Below are 18,798 nucleotides of genomic sequence, written 5' to 3'. Positions count from 1 at the left end.
CTCAGGTTTTGCCTGCCATATGAGTTCTGTTATACTCACAGACATCATTCAAACCGTTTTAGAAACTTCAGAGTGTTTTCTATCCAAATATACTAATAATATGCATATCCTAGGATCTGGGCCTGAGTAGCAGGCAGTTTACTCTGGGCACGCTTTTCATCCGGACATGAAAATACTGCCCCCTACCCAAGAGAGGTTAAGCAAATATTCAACCTAGTTCAGCGCAGAAACGTGGTAATAAACTACAATTACCTGTTATTTCCATCTTGGACAGAGATGGATACACTTTAACGCCTGCTACGTTAGGATAGATACACACAGACCGCATGAGAGATAAACCTACACAACGACGAGAGGAACAGAGACAGTTTGTGAAAGTGTGTCTTATCTACTCTGAAGAACTAGAAGAATGATTTCCTCAGACAGCTCTGCAGCAGACTTAGGCAGGCTAGCCTAGCTAAATAGCATGACTACAGACAGTACAGTATGGGGAGCACAGAGATATCCTTAGATGGTCTGGCTGGCTGATACTGCCTGAGCAGAGATGATGACTAAGGAGAGCACAGAGATAACCTAGATGGTCTGGCTGGCTGATACTGCCGGAGCAGAGATGATGACTAAGGAGAGCACAGAGATAACCTAGATGGTCTGGCTGGCTGATACTGCCGGAGCAGAGGTGATGACTAAGGAGAGCACAGAGATAACCTAGATGGTCTGGCTGTCTGGCTGATACTGCCGGAGCAGAGATTACGACTTTAAGGAATGAACATTAATAAAGTAATGAAATAAAAACTAAGTAACATACACAACTGAAATATTATTTCATAGTCATTTTCTGTTTTTCTATTGATGTCTACCCAATGTGGACCTGACAGAGACGATGGAATATTTTACATGTTTTGGCAATTGAATGTTCATTATTTTTGGTGTTTGGAATTTCTATTAAAAAGCTCTACAATCATTATAATGTCATTATTTCATAATGCTTTTAATGTATAAAAAAAAAATGTACAAAATCGGAAAAAAACATTTAAAAAAAAAAATAACCGAACCCAAACCCGAACTGACTTCAAAAAAGCACTAATCGCTCAGCACTACTGTCTGTAAACGTTAATGTCTTGACTATCTTCATTACCAATTAGGCTCAATTTACAGCCTCTAGGTCATTTCATGTAAACTGCCAGTCTAGTCAAAACATAACGGGAAAGCCTGAGTGTAATGACCTGGGTGTCGGGGGGGTGCGAAGTCAAACGCAGGAGACAGCAGAGCTTCAATAAGTTGAGTCCTTTTAATCCCCAACAGTCCAACACAAATGTCCAACACGGACGAACTGGGTGAACATACAATACGGTCCAACGACACGAGCAACAATCCCAGTCCACAAATATAATCTCCACTCCCGAAATCCAAAAGGTATACAAAGTAACAATCCCGCACAAAGACGCCTACGGGCTGGCTGACAAATAAAGCCATACTAATTACCCACTTAACTGAACACAGGTGTAACAAATAAACACATAAGGAGGGGGGAGGAAAAAGAGTCAGTGGCAGCTAGTAGGCTGGTGACGACGACCGCCGAACGCCACCCGAACGGGAAGGAGAGCCTGCCTCGGTCGAAGTCGTGACAGTACCCCCCCTCTGACGCGCGGCTCCCGCAGCGCGCCGACCCCAGCCTCGAGGTCGACCCGGAGGACGAGGCGCGGGGCGATCCGGATGGAGGCGATGGAAATCCCTTAACATAGATGGATCCAAAATGTCCTCCACCGGTACCCAGCACCTCTCCTCCGGACCGTACCCCTCCCAGTCCACGAGGTACTGCAGGCCCCTCACCCGGCGTCTCGAGTCCAGAATAGCCCGTATCGTGTACGCCGGGGACCCCTCGATGTCCAGAGGAGGAGGAGGGACCTCCGGTACCTCACCGTGCTGCAGGGGACCAGCTACCACCGGCCTGAGGAGAGACACATGAAACGAGGGGTTAATACGATAATAGGAAGGGAGTTTTAATCGATAACACACCTCGTTTATTCTCCTCAGGACTTTGAAGGGCCCTACACACTGCGGCCTCAGCTTCCGGCAGGGCAAGCGGAGGGGTAGGTTTCGGGTCGAGAGCCAGACCCTCTCCCCCGGTACAAACACGGGAGCCTCACTGCGGTGGCGGTCAGCGCTCCTCTTCTGCCTCCTAGTAGCTTGTTGAAGGGACTCCTGGACAGACCTCCAGGTCTCTTTGGAGCGCTGCACCCACTCCTCCACCGCAGGAGCCTCGGTCTGGCTCGGATGCCATGGTGCCAGGACCGGCTGGTACCCCAACACACACTGAAAGGGGGACATATTAGTAGAGGAGTGGCGTAGTGAGTTCTGGGCCATCTCGGCCCAGGGAATGTATCTCGCCCACTCCCCTGGCCGGTCCTGGCAATAGGACCGCAGAAACCTACCCACCTCCTGGTTCACTCTCTCCACCTGCCCATTACTCTCGGGGTGAAAACCGGAAGTCAAACTGACCGTGACCCCCAGACGCTCCATGAACGCCCTCCATACTCGGGACGTGAACTGGGGGCCCCGATCAGAAACGATGTCCGTGAGTGAATAAGGCCTCCGCAGTCTGTAGGGCAGTAGGGATACCAGGCAACGGGAGGAGACGACAGGACTTAGAAAACCGATCCACAATTACCAGAACCGTGGTGTTTCCCTGAGAAGGGGGGAGATCGGTCAGGAAGTCCACGGACAGATGAGACCATGGCCGTTGTGGAACGGGGAGGGGTTGCAACTTCCCTCTAGGAAGGTGCCTAGGAGCCTTACTCTGAGCGCATACCGAACAGGAGGAGACATAAACCCTAACGTCCCGAGCTAAGGTAGGCCACCAATACCTTCCCCGAAGGCTCCCCACTGTCCTCGTCACCCCAGGGTGACCCGAGGAGGGCAGGACATGAGCCCACCGAATCAGTCGGTCCCGAACACCAAGCGGTACGTACTTACGGCCCGCCGGACACTGAGGAGGCGCGGGTTCCGCCCGTAACGCCCGCTCGATGTCCGAGTCCACCTCCCATACCACCGGCGCTATCAGCCTCGAGGCGGGGATGATGGGAGTGGGCTCGGTGGTCCTATCCTCCGTGTCGTAAAGGCGAGACAGTGCGTCAGCCTTTACGTTTTGGGAGCCGGGTCTGTAGGACAACGTGAACCTAAACCGGGTGAAAAACATGGCCCACCTTGCCTGACGCGGGTTCAGTCTCCGAGCTGCCCGAATATACTCCAGATTCTGGTGGTCGGTCCAGATGAGAAAGGGGTGTTTAGCCCCCTCAAGCCAGTGTCTCCACACCTTCAGAGCCCTGACCACCGCTAACAACTCCCGATCCCCCACATCATAGTTACGCTCCGCTGCACTGAGCTTACTAGAGAAGAAAGCGCAGGGGCGGAGTTTTGGTGGCGTACCCGAGCGCTGTGATAGCACGGCACCCACCCCAGCCTCGGACGCGTCCACCTCCACTATGAATGCCAAAGAGGGATCCGGATGCGCCAACACGGGAGCATCCGTGAACAGAGCCTTCAACCTGTTGAAAGCTCCGTCCGCCGCCGCTGACCACCGCAACCGCACCGGGCCCCCCTTTAGCAGTGAGGTAATGGGAGCCGCCACCTGACCAAAACCCCGGATAAATCTCCGGTAGTAATTGGCAAAACCCAAAAACCGCTGCACCTCTTTCACCGTGGTTGGAGTCGGCCAATTACGCACGGCCTTTATGCGGTCACTCTCCACCACCACCCCCGAGGTGGAAATGCGATAACCCAGGAAGGAGACGGCTTGTTTGGAGAACACACACTTCTCAGCCTTGACGTATAGGTCATGCTCCAGCAGTCTGCCAAGCACTTTGCGCACCAGAGATACATGCGCGGCTTGAGTAGTTGATTAGATCAGAATATCATCGATATACACAACTACCCCCTGCACGTGCAGGTCCCTGAGAATGTCGTCTACAAAGGATTGGAAAACAGCTGGAGCATTCTTTAACCCATACGGCATGACGCAGTACTCATAATGGCCCGATGTGGTACTAAATGCGGTTTTCCACTCGTCCCCCTCCCGAATACGCACCAGACTGTACGCGCTCCTGAGGTCCAGTTTTGTAAAGAACTGCGCTCCGTGAAATGATTCCACCGCCGAAGCGATGAGAGGTAGTGGGTAACTAAACCCCACTGTGATGGCATTTAGACCTCTATAATCAATACACGGACGCAAACCTCCCTCCTTCTTCTTCACAAAAAAGAAACTCGAGGAGACGGGTGAGATGGAGGGCCGAATGTACCCCTGTCCCAGAGACTCCGCGACATATGTCTCCATAGCCAACGTCTCCTCTTGGGACAAAGGGTACACGTGACTCTTGGGAAGCGCAGCGTTAACCTGGAGATCTATCGCACAATCCCTACCCGGTCGATGTGGTGGTAATTTCGTCGCTTTCTTTTTACAGAAAGCGATTGCCAAATCGGCATACTCGGGGGGAATGCGCACCGTGGAACCCTGGTCTGGACTCTCCACCGACGTGGCACCAATGGAAACTCCCAGACACCTTCCAGAACACTCCTCTGACCACCCCTGGAGAACCCCCTGTCTCCACGAAATATTGGGATTGTGCCGGGCCAACCAGGGAGTACCCAGCACCACTGGAAACGCAGGCGAATCAATAATAAAGAGACTGATACGTTCCCTATGATTCCCCTGCGTCACCATGTCCAGGGGAACTGTGGCCTCCCTGACCACCCCTGACCCTAATGGCCGGCTATCTAGGGAGTGCACGGGAAAGGGAGAATCTATCGGCACAAGCGGAACGCCCAACTCTCGGGCGAGTCCGCGATCCATAAAGTTCCCAGCTGCACCTGAATCTACTAGTGCCCTATGCTGGGAAGAGGGGAAAAATAAAGGGAAAAAAATTGAGACAAACATGTGACCAACAGGGGGTTCTGAGTGAGTTTGGTGCTGACTCACCTGGGGTGATCGAGAAGCGTTCCGCCTGACATCTCGACTCCCAGACAGACCCCCCCAGCACCGATCGGCCGTGTGTCCTCTCCGACCACAGCTGGTGCAGGGGAGGCCTCCTCCTCCGGTACCCCTAGGCGCGGCCCCTCCCAACTCCATTGGGATGGGAGCCGGGGCGCTGGGTGGTGGAACGCACAGGACCCTCTCCGAACGCCCGCGGGCAGCCAGCAGATTGTCCAGTCGGATGGACATGTCGATGAGCTCATCCAAAGAAAGAGCGATGTCCCGACACGCTAGCTCCCTGCGGACGTCCTCCCGGAGACTACACCGGTAGTGGTCAATAAGGGCCCTGTCGTTCCACCCTGATCCCGCGGCTAAGGTCCGGAACTCCAGCGCGAAATCCTGTGCGCTCCTCTTCTCCTGCCTAAGATGAAACAGTCTCTCACCCGCCGCTCGGCCCTCTGGGGGGTGGTCGAACACGGCACGAAAGCGACGGGTAAACTCTGGGTAGTGCTCCTTCGCTGAGTCCGGGCCATTCCAGACTGCGTTGGCCCACTCCAGAGCACGACCCGTTAGGCAGGAGACGAGGACACTCACCCTCTCCGCTCCCGAGGGAGTAGGGCGAACAGTGGCCAGGTATAGCTCCAGCTGGAGTAAAAACCCCTGGCACCCTGCCGCCGCTCCATCATAATCCCTCGGGAGCGTAAGACGGAGCGCGCTGGAGCCGGGGGATGAAGAGTCCTGAGGAAGGGGAGCTGAAGGTGGAGAGAGGAGCCCACTCCTCTCCCATCGCTCCATTCTCTCCATCATCTGGTCCATGGCGGATCCGATTCGATGGAGGACGGTGGTGTGGTGGAGAACCCGTTCCTCCATCGATGGGAGAGGGGGGGCTGCTGCTCCTGCTGACTCCATGATGGTGCGGGATTCTGTAATGACCTGGGTGTCGGGGGGGTGCGAAGTCAAACGCAGGAGACAGCAGAGCTTCAATAAGTTGAGTCCTTTTAATCCCCAACAGTCCAACACAAATGTCCAACACGGACGAACTGGGTGAACATACAATACGGTCCAACGACACGAGCAACAATCCCAGTCCACAAATATAATCTCCACTCCCGAAATCCAAAAGGTATACAAAGTAACAATCCCGCACAAAGACGCCTACGGGCTGGCTGACAAATAAAGCCATACTAATTACCCACTTAACTGAACACAGGTGTAACAAATAAACACGTAAGGAGGGGGGAGGAAAAAGAGTCAGTGGCAGCTAGTAGGCTGGTGACGACGACCGCCAAGCGCCACCCGAACGGGAAGGAGAGCCTGCCTCGGTTGAAGTCGTGACACTGAGTTTGTCAGACTAATGATCGTGTTTGATTAATCTGGTCTATTTAGTAAGGGGGGATGGTAATTTAGCTGTAACATCAATCTTTAAATTGTCCTTCCCTCACTGTATTGGGATATTATCCAAAAGAAAATGACCTAATTTTCTCTCAATAGCTAAACATCCTTCCTCTACTCTCAGGTCCTGTTTCAATAGTCTAACAGTACATCCTTCCTCTACTCTCAGGTCCTGTTTCAATAGTCTAACAGTACATCCTTCCTCTACTCTCAGGTCGTGTTTCAATAGTCTAACAGTACATCCTTCCTCTACTCTCAGGTCGTGTATCAATAGTCTAACAGTACATCCTTCCTCTACTCTCAGGTCGTGTTTCAATAGTCTAACAGTACATCCTTCCTCTACTCTCAGGTCCTGTTTCAATAATTCCCTGTAGCAGATGAGGTGTGTGGTTAACATTTCATCTCTTGTCCCACAGACTCTATGACTATATCGATGGAGGGCTGTTTTGGTCCCGACACCGTGTTCACAGCGGCCGGCGAAGACAACAGTCAGTACCGAATCAGCCGTAGCCTGGTGCGCTCGGCCGAGGGGAGCACCGTGCCGCTCACACGCGTCAAGTGCCTGGTCTCCATGACAACGCCCCACGACATCCGCCTTCACGGCTCGGCCGTCACTCCGGCCTTCGTGGAGTTTGACACCTCGCTGGAGGGCTTTGGGTAAGAAGACGCACGGACCACGCACGCACGCACACACACACACACAGGGCTTTTGGGTATACACACATTTCTTTTTTTCACTGTTGTCAGTGGTTGTAAAATGTTCTTAAAATTCCCTGAAATTTTCAGAAATCTCTCCCTGTGTTATTCTTTTCTGATTCTCTGATTCCTCCAGCTGGGATTTCTGGGAATTTTGCGAAAGTTGTTAGAATTTTGCAACTGTCGTCACTTGCACTTTTGGGGTTATTCCTTTGGTTCTGTTGGTTCCACAAGACAGATTTCATGGTGCTTGTTTTGTTACCTTCAGTTTTCCTTTTCGATATTACATTTTTTTATTGCATATTATTTATGTCAGGAACACCTCTCTGTTACAGCAGGGGGGTTATTTATGTCAGGAACACCTCTCTGTTACAGCAGGGGGGTTATTTATGTCAGGAACACCTCTCTCTTACAGCAGGGGGGTTATTTATGTCAGGAACACCTCTCTGTTACAGCAGGGAGGTTATTTATGTCAGGAACACCTCTCTGTTACAGCAGGGGGGTTATTTATGTCAGGAACACCTCTCTGTTACAGCAGGGGGGTTATTTATGTCAGGAACACCTCTCTGTTACAGCAGGGGGGTTATTTATGTCAGGAACACCTCTCTGTTACAGCAGGGGGGTTATTTATGTCAGGAACACCTCTCTGTTACAGCAGGGGGGTTATTTATGTCAGGAACACCTCTCTGTTACAGCAGGGGGGTTATTTATGTCAGGAACACCTCTCTGTTACAGCAGGGAGGTTATTTATGTCAGGAACACCTCTCTGTTACAGCAGGGGGGTTATTTATGTCAGGAACACCTCTCTGTTACAGCAGGGGGGTTATTTATGTCAGGAACACCTCTCTGTTACAGCAGGGGGGTTATTTATGTCAGGAACGTTATTTATGTCAGGAACACCTGTCTCTGTCACAGCAGAGAGGTTATTTATGTCAGGAACAGCTCTGTCTGTCACAGTAGGGAGGATATTCTCCATCTCCTTTCTTTCATGCTGTTGAAATGTGCATAAAAATGGTGCAATACGGGCAATTCCTTTGACGTCATGGCTTAGTTTTTATTCTGACATGCACTGTCAATTGTGGGACCTTTATATAGACAGGTGTGTACCTTTTCAAATCATGTCCAATCAATTGAATTTACCACAGGTGGACTCCAATCAGTTGAATTTACCACAGGTGGACTCCAATCAGTTGAATTTACCACAGGTTGGACTCCAATCAGTTGAATTTACCACAGGTTGGACTCCAATAAAATTGATCAATAGAAACAGGATGCACTTGAGCTGAATTTCAAGTCTCATAGCAAAGGGTCTGAATACTTATAAGGTGTTTCTGTTTAACAAAAAATATTAATTTGGAAAAATATATAAAAACCTGTTTTCACTTTGTCATTAGGTAGTATTATGTGTAGATTTATGAGGACATTTTTTTCTTTATTTAAACCATTTTAGAACAAGGCTGTAACGTAACAACATGTGGGAAAAGTCAAAGGGGTCTGAATACTTTCCGAATGCACTGTAGTTCCTACGTGATAGAGTGCTTGCTTTGTTTTCCAACTGATCTTGTGTCCTTTCCGTCATCCTGTGAACCCTGGTGTTTGTTGCTGCTCGCTATTATTGTTATTATGATTGTTATTGTTGTTATTATTATTGTTGTTATTATTATTATTGGTATTATAATTATTATTGTTATTATGATTATTATTGTTGTTATTGTTGTTATTATTATTATTATTGGTATTATAATTATTATTGTTATTATGATTATTATTGTTGTTATTGTTGTTATTATTGTTGTTATTATTATTGGTGTTGTTATTATTATTGGTGTTGTTATTATTATTGGTATTATTATTGGTATTATAATTATTATGATTATTATTGTTGTTATTGGTATTATTATTATTGTTGTTGTTGTTATTATGATTATTATTGGTATTATTGGTATTATTATTATTGTTGTTGTTATTATTGTTGTTGCTATTGTTGTTATTGTTGTTGGTATTGTTATTAGTATTATTGTTGCTATTGTTATTGTTATTATTATAATAATTGTTATTATTATTTATTTCTATGGTTTAAAGTCATCCAGTCCAACCTCATCTCCATCCCGCTGTGCCCAGATGCGTCAGAATAGTACATGTTGTCTCTGGAAGCACACAGACAGGAGGCACTGTCCCACTTTTGTTCAACACAAACGCACACGAGACTACTCTATCCCGCACCGCACACACCCCGTCGCCCTCTACCCCATCTGTCACTATGAAATATTAATACCCCAGCCCCTATTAGGACCCATCCCTCTTCTACACACACACACACACAGCTGGCTCATATAGGGATCGTTCGGGGGCAGCTGGTAGGTGGGTAATAAATGGTTGGGGCGTCATTAACTGGTCTGTCACAACACACCCGGGACCAGTCGGTGTGTGTCAATGGGGAGTACAAACTCGCGTGTGTGTGTGTGTGTGTGTGTGTGTTTGTGTGTGTGTTGTTTGTGTTGTGTGTGTGTGTGTGTGTGTGTATTTTCAAGAGACACTGTTGTTTCTGTAGATAGGATAGCGATGGTTATTAGCAAACCACAGAGGAGGGAGGGGCCTCATTTAGAAACCGTGCGTCTACCATAAGCCGCCTCCAATGTCGTTTTAGAGAATTTGGCAGTCCGGCTTCTTCACCTGCTGGATCGTCTGAGACCAGCTACCCAAACAGCTGATGAAACGGTGGGTTTGCTGTCAGAAACTGTCAGAATCCGTATCAGGGAAGCTCATCAGCGTACCCGTCGTCCTCACCAGGATCTTGACCTGACTGCAGATCGGCGTCATAACCGACTTCAGTGGGCAAATGCTCACCTTCAAATGACCACTGGCACGCTGGAGAAGTGTGCTTTTCACAGATGATTCCCGGTTTCAACTGTACCTGGCAGATGGCAGACGGCATGTATGGCGTCGTGTAGGTGAACGGTTTGCTGATGTCAACGTTGTGAACTGAGTGCCCCATGGTGGGGGTGGGGTTATGGTATGGACAGGCATAAGCTACGGACAACGAACACAATTGCATTTTATTGATGGCAATTTGAATGCACAGAGATACCATGATGATCCTGAGGCCCATTGTTGTACCATTCATCTGCCGCCATCACCTCATGTTTCAGCATGATAATGCACGGCCCCATGTCACAAGGATCTGCACACAATTCCTGAAAGCTGAAAATATCCCAGTTCTTCCATGGCCTGCATATTCACCAGACTTGTCACCCTGTGAGCATGTTTGGGATGCTCTGGATCGACGTGTACGACAGCTTGTTCCAGTTCCCGCCAATATCCATCAACTTCGCAAAGTCATTAAATAGAAGTGGTACAACAGCCTGATCAACTCTATGTGAAGGAGATGTGTCTCGCGCTGCGTGAGGCAAATGGTGCTCACACCAGATACTGACTGGTTTTCTGATCCACCAATTTGCCTTTCTTTAAGCGATCTATGACCAACAGATGCATGTAAAAATCCATAGATTAGGGCCTAATGAATGTACCGTTATATGAACGGTAACTCACCTTATATATTTTTGGTTCAATGTAGTTTATCCGTGCGTTTTAAAAATAATAATAATAATAATAAATAGGCATCTATTTCCTAGGCTAATATTTATTTAATTTCCATGATCATTGCGTAATATATTCCTCACCCTTTCTGTGATGGTTTCATACAGCAACTTGGGATACCGTTAATCCCGTCTCCCGTTTAGTTGGACCCACTACTTCACAGTAGTAAATACATTAAAGCTATTTCACAGTATTTTTACTCCCCTTTGCGGATCCTGAGTGCGTAGTTTATTAACGGTGGAACAGACTGTTGTATGATACTTCTGTAGCTTACGTCTGAATACGGTCATTTAAAATATCTCGAGTAGACTTATTTCATTTAGAAACATAATACATATTTTCATAACCATTTTGCAGAATAAATGTCTCACCTCATCTGGCCGTGACAACTTCGCATTCACAAAGTAGCCGTAGCCTACAACAAAAAATGCACGTTTTTAGGGGTGTCTTGCTAATTGCCTATAATTTCCACCTTTTGTCTATTCCATTTGCACAACAGCATGTGAAAATTATTGTCAATCAGTGTTGCTTCCTAAGTGGACAGTTTGATTTCACAGAAGTGTGATTGACTTGGAGTTACATTGTGTTGTTTAAGTGTTCCCTTTATTTTTTTGAGCAGTGTATTTTGTGTGAAACTTACATGTAAACCGTGTAAAACACTGTTATAAATGAGCTCCTGGTATTTTTGTGTTTTCCAATTCCAGTAATGCTCTTTTAATACTTATAGTTTTATACTTTTACTTTGTCAGAACAGAACTCTGCTTTTCATGTTTAGGTTAAATGTTAAGCTAATGTTTTTTTACATTCGGCCTACAATTTGACACCGTTCCTTTCATTCTTCCTGAAGATTTGTCAGAAGGTAGAGCAGAAATCCCCAACGTGGGTATTCAGGGTGACGACAACAACAATGTTTTTCTGTTGAGAGAGAAAAAGAACAGGGATGAGCAACTTGGACGGGGGGGTGAGGGCTACAAAAAAAGGGGGGTTCTGCAGTGGCTTGTGGGTCTACGTACACACATCCACACATGCAGTCAGAGACGGCCCTAGCCTAAGAGACATTTTGTTGAGGGGGACAAAAAAAAACATTTCAGTGGCCTCCCTCTTGACAGCGGAGAGAAAAAAAATACTTTTAGGGTTATTTTCCTGCAATTCTACACATTTTGCCCACGGAGAGAAAATGGTGGCGTTTTAAAGCAAGAGGTTCTTGCATTTCTTAAGCTAGCCTACAAAACCCGTGGGTTGCCAGTTGTCCATCCCTGAGCTAGCTGATGTCAGGTTGAGAGAAAAAATACCAACTAGCCGACGGCTAGGAGTCTACTTCACTCACGTGTACTTAGAAGCTCCTGTCATTGTCTTGTAACGTCAGTGATTTACTGTGAAGAAAAAGAGGTATGTCTCCTCACTTTTTTTATTTTCTGTCTCATACCAGCGGTCTGTAATAAAAGCTGTAGGAGTTGTGAAGTAAACACTGAGCAGACACGACGGCTCTTTTTGTTTTGGTCTAGACTCCTGTTGGATGTACTTACTGTGAAACTAAATCAAGGGTGGAACTGGGAGCAAATTCATTTTGACGTGTAAAAAACCATGTTTTTGTTGTTGTTGTTGTTTTTTTTAGATTTAAGTATTTTACTTTGGTGGTTTCCCACAGTGACTTTTTTTCCATTTCCATACCTGCTTATAATGATAGTTAAAACAGCCCCTTCATAATGCTCCCTCCAGATTATATCTCTAGGTGTCTGTTCCTGTCCAGTCTGACCCCTTCATAATGCTCCCTCTAGATTATATCTCTAGGTGTCTTGTTCCTGTCCAGTCTGGCCCCTTCATAATGCTCCCTCTAGATTATATCTCTAGGTGTCTGTTCCTGTCCAGTCTGGCCCCTTCATAATGCTCCCTCTAGATTATATCTCTAGGTGTCTGTTCCTGTCCAGTCTGGCCCCTTCATAATGCTCCCTCTAGATTATATCTCTAGGTGTCTGTTCCTGTCCAGTCTGGCCCCTTCATAATGCTCCCTCCAGATTATATCTCTAGGTGTCTGTTCCTGTCCAGTCTGGCCCCTTCATAATGCTCCCTCTAGATTATATCTCTAGGTGTCTTGTTCCTGTCCAGTCTGGCCCCTTCATAATGCTCCCTCTAGATTATATCTCTAGGTGTCTTGTTCCTGTCCAGTCTGGCCCCGTCATAATGCTCCCTCCAGATTATATCTCTAGGTGTCTTGTTCCTGCCCAGTCTGGCCCCTTCATAATGCTCCCTCTAGATTATATCTCTAGGTGTCTGTTCCTGTCCAGTCTGGCCCCTTCATAATGCTCCCTCTAGATTATATCTCTAGGTGTCTGTTCCTGTCCAGTCTGGCCCCTTCATAATGCTCCCTCTAGTTTATATCTCTAGGTGTCTGTTCCTGTCCAGTCTGGCCCCTTCATAATGCTCCCTCTAGATTATATCTCTAGGTGTCTGTTCCTGCCCAGTCTGGCCCCTTCATAATGCTCCCTCTAGATTATATCTCTAGGTGTCTGTTCCTGTCCAGTCTGGCCCCTTCATAATGCTCCCTCTAGTTTATATCTCTAGGTGTCTGTTCCTGTCCAGTCTGGCCCCTTCATAATGCTCCCTCTAGATTATATCTCTAGGTGTCTGTTCCTGTCCAGTCTGGCCCCTTCATAATGCTCCCTCTAGTTTATATCTCTAGGTGTCTGTTCCTGCCCAGTCTGGCCCCTTCATAATGCTCCCTCTAGATTATATCTCTAGGTGTCTGTTCCTGTCCAGTCTGGCCCCTTCATAATGCTCCCTCTAGATTATATCTCTAGGTGTCTGTTCCTGTCCAGTCTGGCCCCTTCATAATGCTCCCTCTAGTTTATATCTCTAGGTGTCTGTTCCTGTCCAGTCTGGCCCCTTCATAATGCTCCCTCCAGATTATATCTCTAGGTGTCTGTTCCTGTCCAGTCTGGCCCCTTCATAATGCTCCCTCCAGATTATATCTCTAGGTGTCTGTTCCTGTCCAGTCTGGCCCCTTCATAATGCTCCCTCCAGATTATATCTCTAGGTGTCTGTTCCTGTCCAGTCTGGCCCCTTCATAATGCTCCCTCTAGATTATATCTCTAGGTGTCTGTTCCTGTCCAGTCTGGCCCCTTCATAATGCTCCCTCCAGATTATATCTCTAGGTGTCTGTTCCTGTCCAGTCTGGCCCCTTCATAATGCTCCCTCTAGATTATATCTCTAGGTGTCTGTTCATGTCCAGTCTGGCCCCTTCATAATGCTCCCTCTAGATTATATCTCTAGGTGTCTGTTCCTGTCCAGTCTGGCCCCTTCATAATGCTCCCTCTAGATTATATCTCTAGGTGTCTGTTCCTGTCCAGTCTGGCCCCTTCATAATGCTCCCTCTAGATTATATCTCTAGGTGTCTGTTCCTGCCCAGTCTGGCCCCTTCATAATGCTCCCTCTAGATTATATCTCTAGGTGTCTTGTTCCTGTCCAGTCTGGCCCCTTCATAATGCTCCCTCTATATCTCTAGGTGTCTGTTCCTGTCCAGTCTGGCCCCTTCATAATGCTCCCTCTAGATTATATCTCTAGGTGTCTGTTCCTGTCCAGTCTGACCCCTTCATAATGCTCCCTCTAGATTATATCTCTAGGTGTCTGTTCCTGTCCAGTCTGGCCCCTTCATAATGCTCCCTCTAGATTATATCTCTAGGTGTCTGTTCCTGTCCAGTCTGACCCCTTCATAATGCTCCCTCTAGATTATATCTCTAGGTGTCTGTTCCTGCCCAGTCTGGCCCCTTCATAATGCTCCCTCTAGATTATATCTCTAGGTGTCTGTTCCTGTCCAGTCTGGCCCCTTCATAATGCTCCCTCTAGATTATATCTCTAGGTGTCTGTTCCTGTCCAGTCTGGCCCCTTCATAATGCTCCCTCTAGATTATATCTCTAGGTGTCTGTTCCTGTCCAGTCTGGCCCCTTCATAATGCTCCCTCTAGATTATATCTCTAGGTGTCTGTTCCTGTCCAGTCTGGCCCCTTCATAATGCTCCCTCCAGATTATATCTCTAGGTGTCTGTTCCTGCCCAGTCTGGCCCCTTCATAATGCTCCCTCTAGATTATATCTCTAGGTGTCTGTTCCTGCCCAGTCTGGCCCCTTCATAATGCTCCCTCTAGATTATATCTCTAGGTGTCTGTTCCTGTCCAGTCTGGCCCCTTCATAATGCTCCCTCTAGTTTATATCTCTAGGTGTCTGTTCCTGCCCAGTCTGGCCCCTTCATAATGCTCCCTCTAGATTATATCTCTAGGTGTCTGTTCCTGTCCAGTCTGGCCCCTTCATAATGCTCCCTCTAGATTATATCTCTAGGTGTCTGTTCCTGTCCAGTCTGGCCCCTTCATAATGCTCCCTCTAGATTATATCTCTAGGTGTCTGTTCCTGTCCAGTCTGGCCCCTTCATAATGCTCCCTCTAGATTATATCTCTAGGTGTCTGTTCCTGTCCAGTCTGGCCCCTTCATAATGCTCCCTCTAGATTATATCTCTAGGTGTCTGTTCCTGTCCAGTCTGGCCCCTTCATAATGCTCCCTCTAGATTATATCTCTAGGTGTCTGTTCCTGTCCAGTCTGGCCCCTTCATAATGCTCCCTCTATATCTCTAGGTGTCTGTTCCTGTCCAGTCTGGCCCCTTCATAATGCTCCCTCTAGATTATATCTCTAGGTGTCTGTTCCTGTCCAGTCTGGCCCCTTCATAATGCTCCCTCTAGATTATATCTCTAGGTGTCTGTTCCTGTCCAGTCTGGCCCCTTCATAATGCTCCCTCTAGATTATATCTCTAGGTGTCTGTTCCTGTCCAGTCTGGCCCCTTCATAATGCTCCCTCTAGATTATATCTCTAGGTGTCTGTTCCTGCCCAGTCTGGCCCCTTCATAATGCTCCCTCTATATCTCTAGGTGTCTGTTCCTGTCCAGTCTGGCCCCTTCATAATGCTCCCTCTAGTTTATATCTCTAGGTGTCTGTTCCTGCCCAGTCTGGCCCCTTCATAATGCTCCCTCTAGATTATATCTCTAGGTGTCTGTTCCTGTCCAGTCTGGCCCCTTCATAATGCTCCCTCTAGATTATATCTCTAGGTGTCTGTTCCTGTCCAGTCTGGCCCCTTCATAATGCTCCCTCTAGATTATATCTCTAGGTGTCTGTTCCTGTCCAGTCTGGCCCCTTCATAATGCTCCCTCTATATCTCTAGGTGTCTGTTCCTGCCCAGTCTGGCCCCTTCATAATGCTCCCTCTAGATTATATCTCTAGGTGTCTTGTTCCTGTCCAGTCTGGCCCCTTCATAATGCTCCCTCTAGATTATATCTCTAGGTGTCTGTTCCTGTCCAGTCTGGCCCCTTCATAATGCTCCCTCTAGATTATATCTCTAGGTGTCTGTTCCTGTCCAGTCTGGCCCCTTCATAATGCTCCCTCTAGATTATATCTCTAGGTGTCTGTTCCTGTCCAGTCTGGCCCCTTCATAATGCTCCCTCTAGATTATATCTCTAGGTGTCTGTTCCTGCCCAGTCTGGCCCCTTCATAATGCTCCCTCTATATCTCTAGGTGTCTGTTCCTGTCCAGTCTGGCCCCTTCATAATGCTCCCTCTAGTTTATATCTCTAGGTGTCTGTTCCTGCCCAGTCTGGCCCCTTCATAATGCTCCCTCTAGATTATATCTCTAGGTGTCTGTTCCTGTCCAGTCTGGCCCCTTCATAATGCTCCCTCTAGATTATATCTCTAGGTGTCTGTTCCTGTCCAGTCTGGCCCCTTCATAATGCTCCCTCTAGATTATATCTCTAGGTGTCTGTTCCTGTCCAGTCTGGCCCCTTCATAATGCTCCCTCTATATCTCTAGGTGTCTGTTCCTGCCCAGTCTGGTCCCTTCATAATGCTCCCTCTAGATTATATCTCTAGGTGTCTTGTTCCTGTCCAGTCTGGCCCCTTCATAATGCTCCCTCTAGATTATATCTCTAGGTGTCTGTTCCTGTCCAGTCTGGCCCCTTCATAATGCTCCCTCTAGATTATATCTCTAGGTGTCTGTTCCTGTCCAGTCTGGCCCCTTCATAATGCTCCCTCTAGATTATATCTCTAGGTGTCTGTTCCTGTCCAGTCTGGCCCCTTCATAATGCTCCCTCTAGATTATATATTAAACTGAGTGGACAAAACATTAAGTACGCCTGCCCTTTCCTTGACATAGACTGACCAGGTGAAAAAGCTATGATCCTTTATTGATGTCACTTGTTAAATCCACATCAATCAGTGTAGATGAAGGGGAGGAGACGGGTTAAAGAAGGATTTTTTGAGACAATTGAGACATGGATTGTGTATGTGTACCATTCAGAGGGTGAATGGGGCAAGACAAAAGATTTAAGTGCCTATGAACAGGGTACGGTAGTAGGTGCCAGGCGCACCGTTTTGTGTCAAGAAATGCAACACTGCTGGCGTTTTCACGCTTTACAATTTCCCATGTTTATCAAGAACGGTCCACCACCCAAAGGACATCCAGCCAACTTGACACAACTGTGGGTTGTCACGATTGTCAATAATTGGAGTCAACATGGGCCCGCATCCCCGTGGAACGCTTTCGACACCTTGTAGAGTCCATGTCCTGATGAATTGAGGCTGTTATTTATTTTTTATTTAACCTTTATTTAACTAGGCAAGCCAGTTCAGAACAAATTCTTATTTACAATGACGGCCTGTTCTGAGGGCAAATTATTATGGTTTTTACCAATGTGTATCAGATTATATTAGATATAGTAATTTAATGTACTGTGTATCAGATTATATTAGATATAGTAATTTAATGTTCTGTGTATCAGATTATATTAGATATAGTAATTTAATGTACTGTGTATCAGATTATATTAGATATAGTAATTTAATGTACTGTGTATTAGATATAGTAATATAATGTACTGTGTATCAGATTATATTAGATATAGTAATTTAATGTACTGTATATTAGATTATATTAATATAATGTACTGTATACTCCTCCTGTCTCTAGGTGTCTGTTCCAGCCAAGCCTGGCTCCTCACAACGCTCCCTCTAACAATGCCAACACAGGAGGAGTCAGCGATGGAGCCGTGGTCTCTGGGATTGGAGCAGGTCAGTATTACTACAAAGCTATTAGTGGTCAGTATCACAACAAGTCTACCATCCCCAAGCTAGCCTCCAACCCAAATCATAGTTACATCCCCTAGCCAGCGGGTCAGTATCACGACACACATAAACAAAGTCTGCATCGCCTACAAAGGGAATCCCAAACGTGAGCTGCCAAGTGATGTGAGCCTACCAGACAGGCTAAATGCCTTTAATGCTTTCTTCGAGGAAAGCAACACTGAAGCATGCATGAGAGCACCAGCTGTCCTGAACGACTGTGTGATCACACTCTTTGTAGCCGATGTGAGCAAGACCTTTAAACAGGTCAACATTCACAAGGCCGCGGGGCCAGACGGATTATCAGAGCATGCACAGACCAACTGGCAAGTGTCTTCACTGACATTTTCAACCTCTCCCTGACTGAGTCTGTAATACCTACATGTTTCAAGCAGACCACCATAGTCCCTGTGCCCAAGAAAGAGAAGGTAGCCTGGCTAAATGACTACCTAACCGTAGCACTCATGTCGGTAGCCATGAAGTGCTTTGAAAGGCTAGTCATGACTCACATCAATACCATCATCCCATAAACCCTAGACTCACTCCAATTCATATACCCCCCCAGCAGATCCACAGATGATGCAATCTCAATTGCACTCCACACTGCCCTTTCTCACCTGGACAAAAGGAACACCTATGTGAGAATGCTGTTCATTGACTACAGCTCAGCGTTCAACACCATAGAGCCCGCAAAGCTCATCACTAAGCTAAGGACCCTGGGACATGGAGGCTCCTCAGGGGTGCGTGCTTAGTCCCCTCCAGTACTCTGTTCACCCACGACTGCGTGGCCAAGCACAACTCCAACGATATCATTAAGTTTGCTTATACATACAACGGTAGTAGTGATCACCGACAACGATGAGACAGCCTATAGGGAGGAGAGTTTCAAGTTCCTTGGTTCCAACAAACTATCATGGTCCAAACACACAAGGACAGTCGTGAAGAGGGCCCAACAACGTTTTTTTCCACCTCAGGAGACAGAAAAGATTTGGCATGTGTCCC

The 18,798-nt window shown here is 47.2% G+C and overlaps 1 protein-coding gene across 1 annotated transcript in view; it reads left to right on the top strand.

The window, feature by feature from the left end:
- Positions 1-18,798, top strand: part of wdfy3 (WD repeat and FYVE domain containing 3) — a gene marked incomplete in the record, with an annotated part of 271,946 nt that overhangs the window by 114,304 nt on the left and 138,844 nt on the right. Inside the window, 2 exon segments of the mRNA XM_055887856.1 lie at positions 6,775-7,015; positions 17,645-17,745. Of these exon segments, the coding sequence (XP_055743831.1) occupies positions 6,775-7,015; positions 17,645-17,745 (342 nt within the window).

The sequence above is a fragment of the Salvelinus fontinalis genome, chromosome 28 (assembly GCF_029448725.1).
Source record: "Salvelinus fontinalis isolate EN_2023a chromosome 28, ASM2944872v1, whole genome shotgun sequence".
In the NCBI taxonomy this organism is placed as follows: Eukaryota; Metazoa; Chordata; class Actinopteri; order Salmoniformes; family Salmonidae; genus Salvelinus; species Salvelinus fontinalis.
Note: the sequence above shows the minus strand (reverse complement) of the source record. Positions and strands in the feature narration are given on the sequence as shown.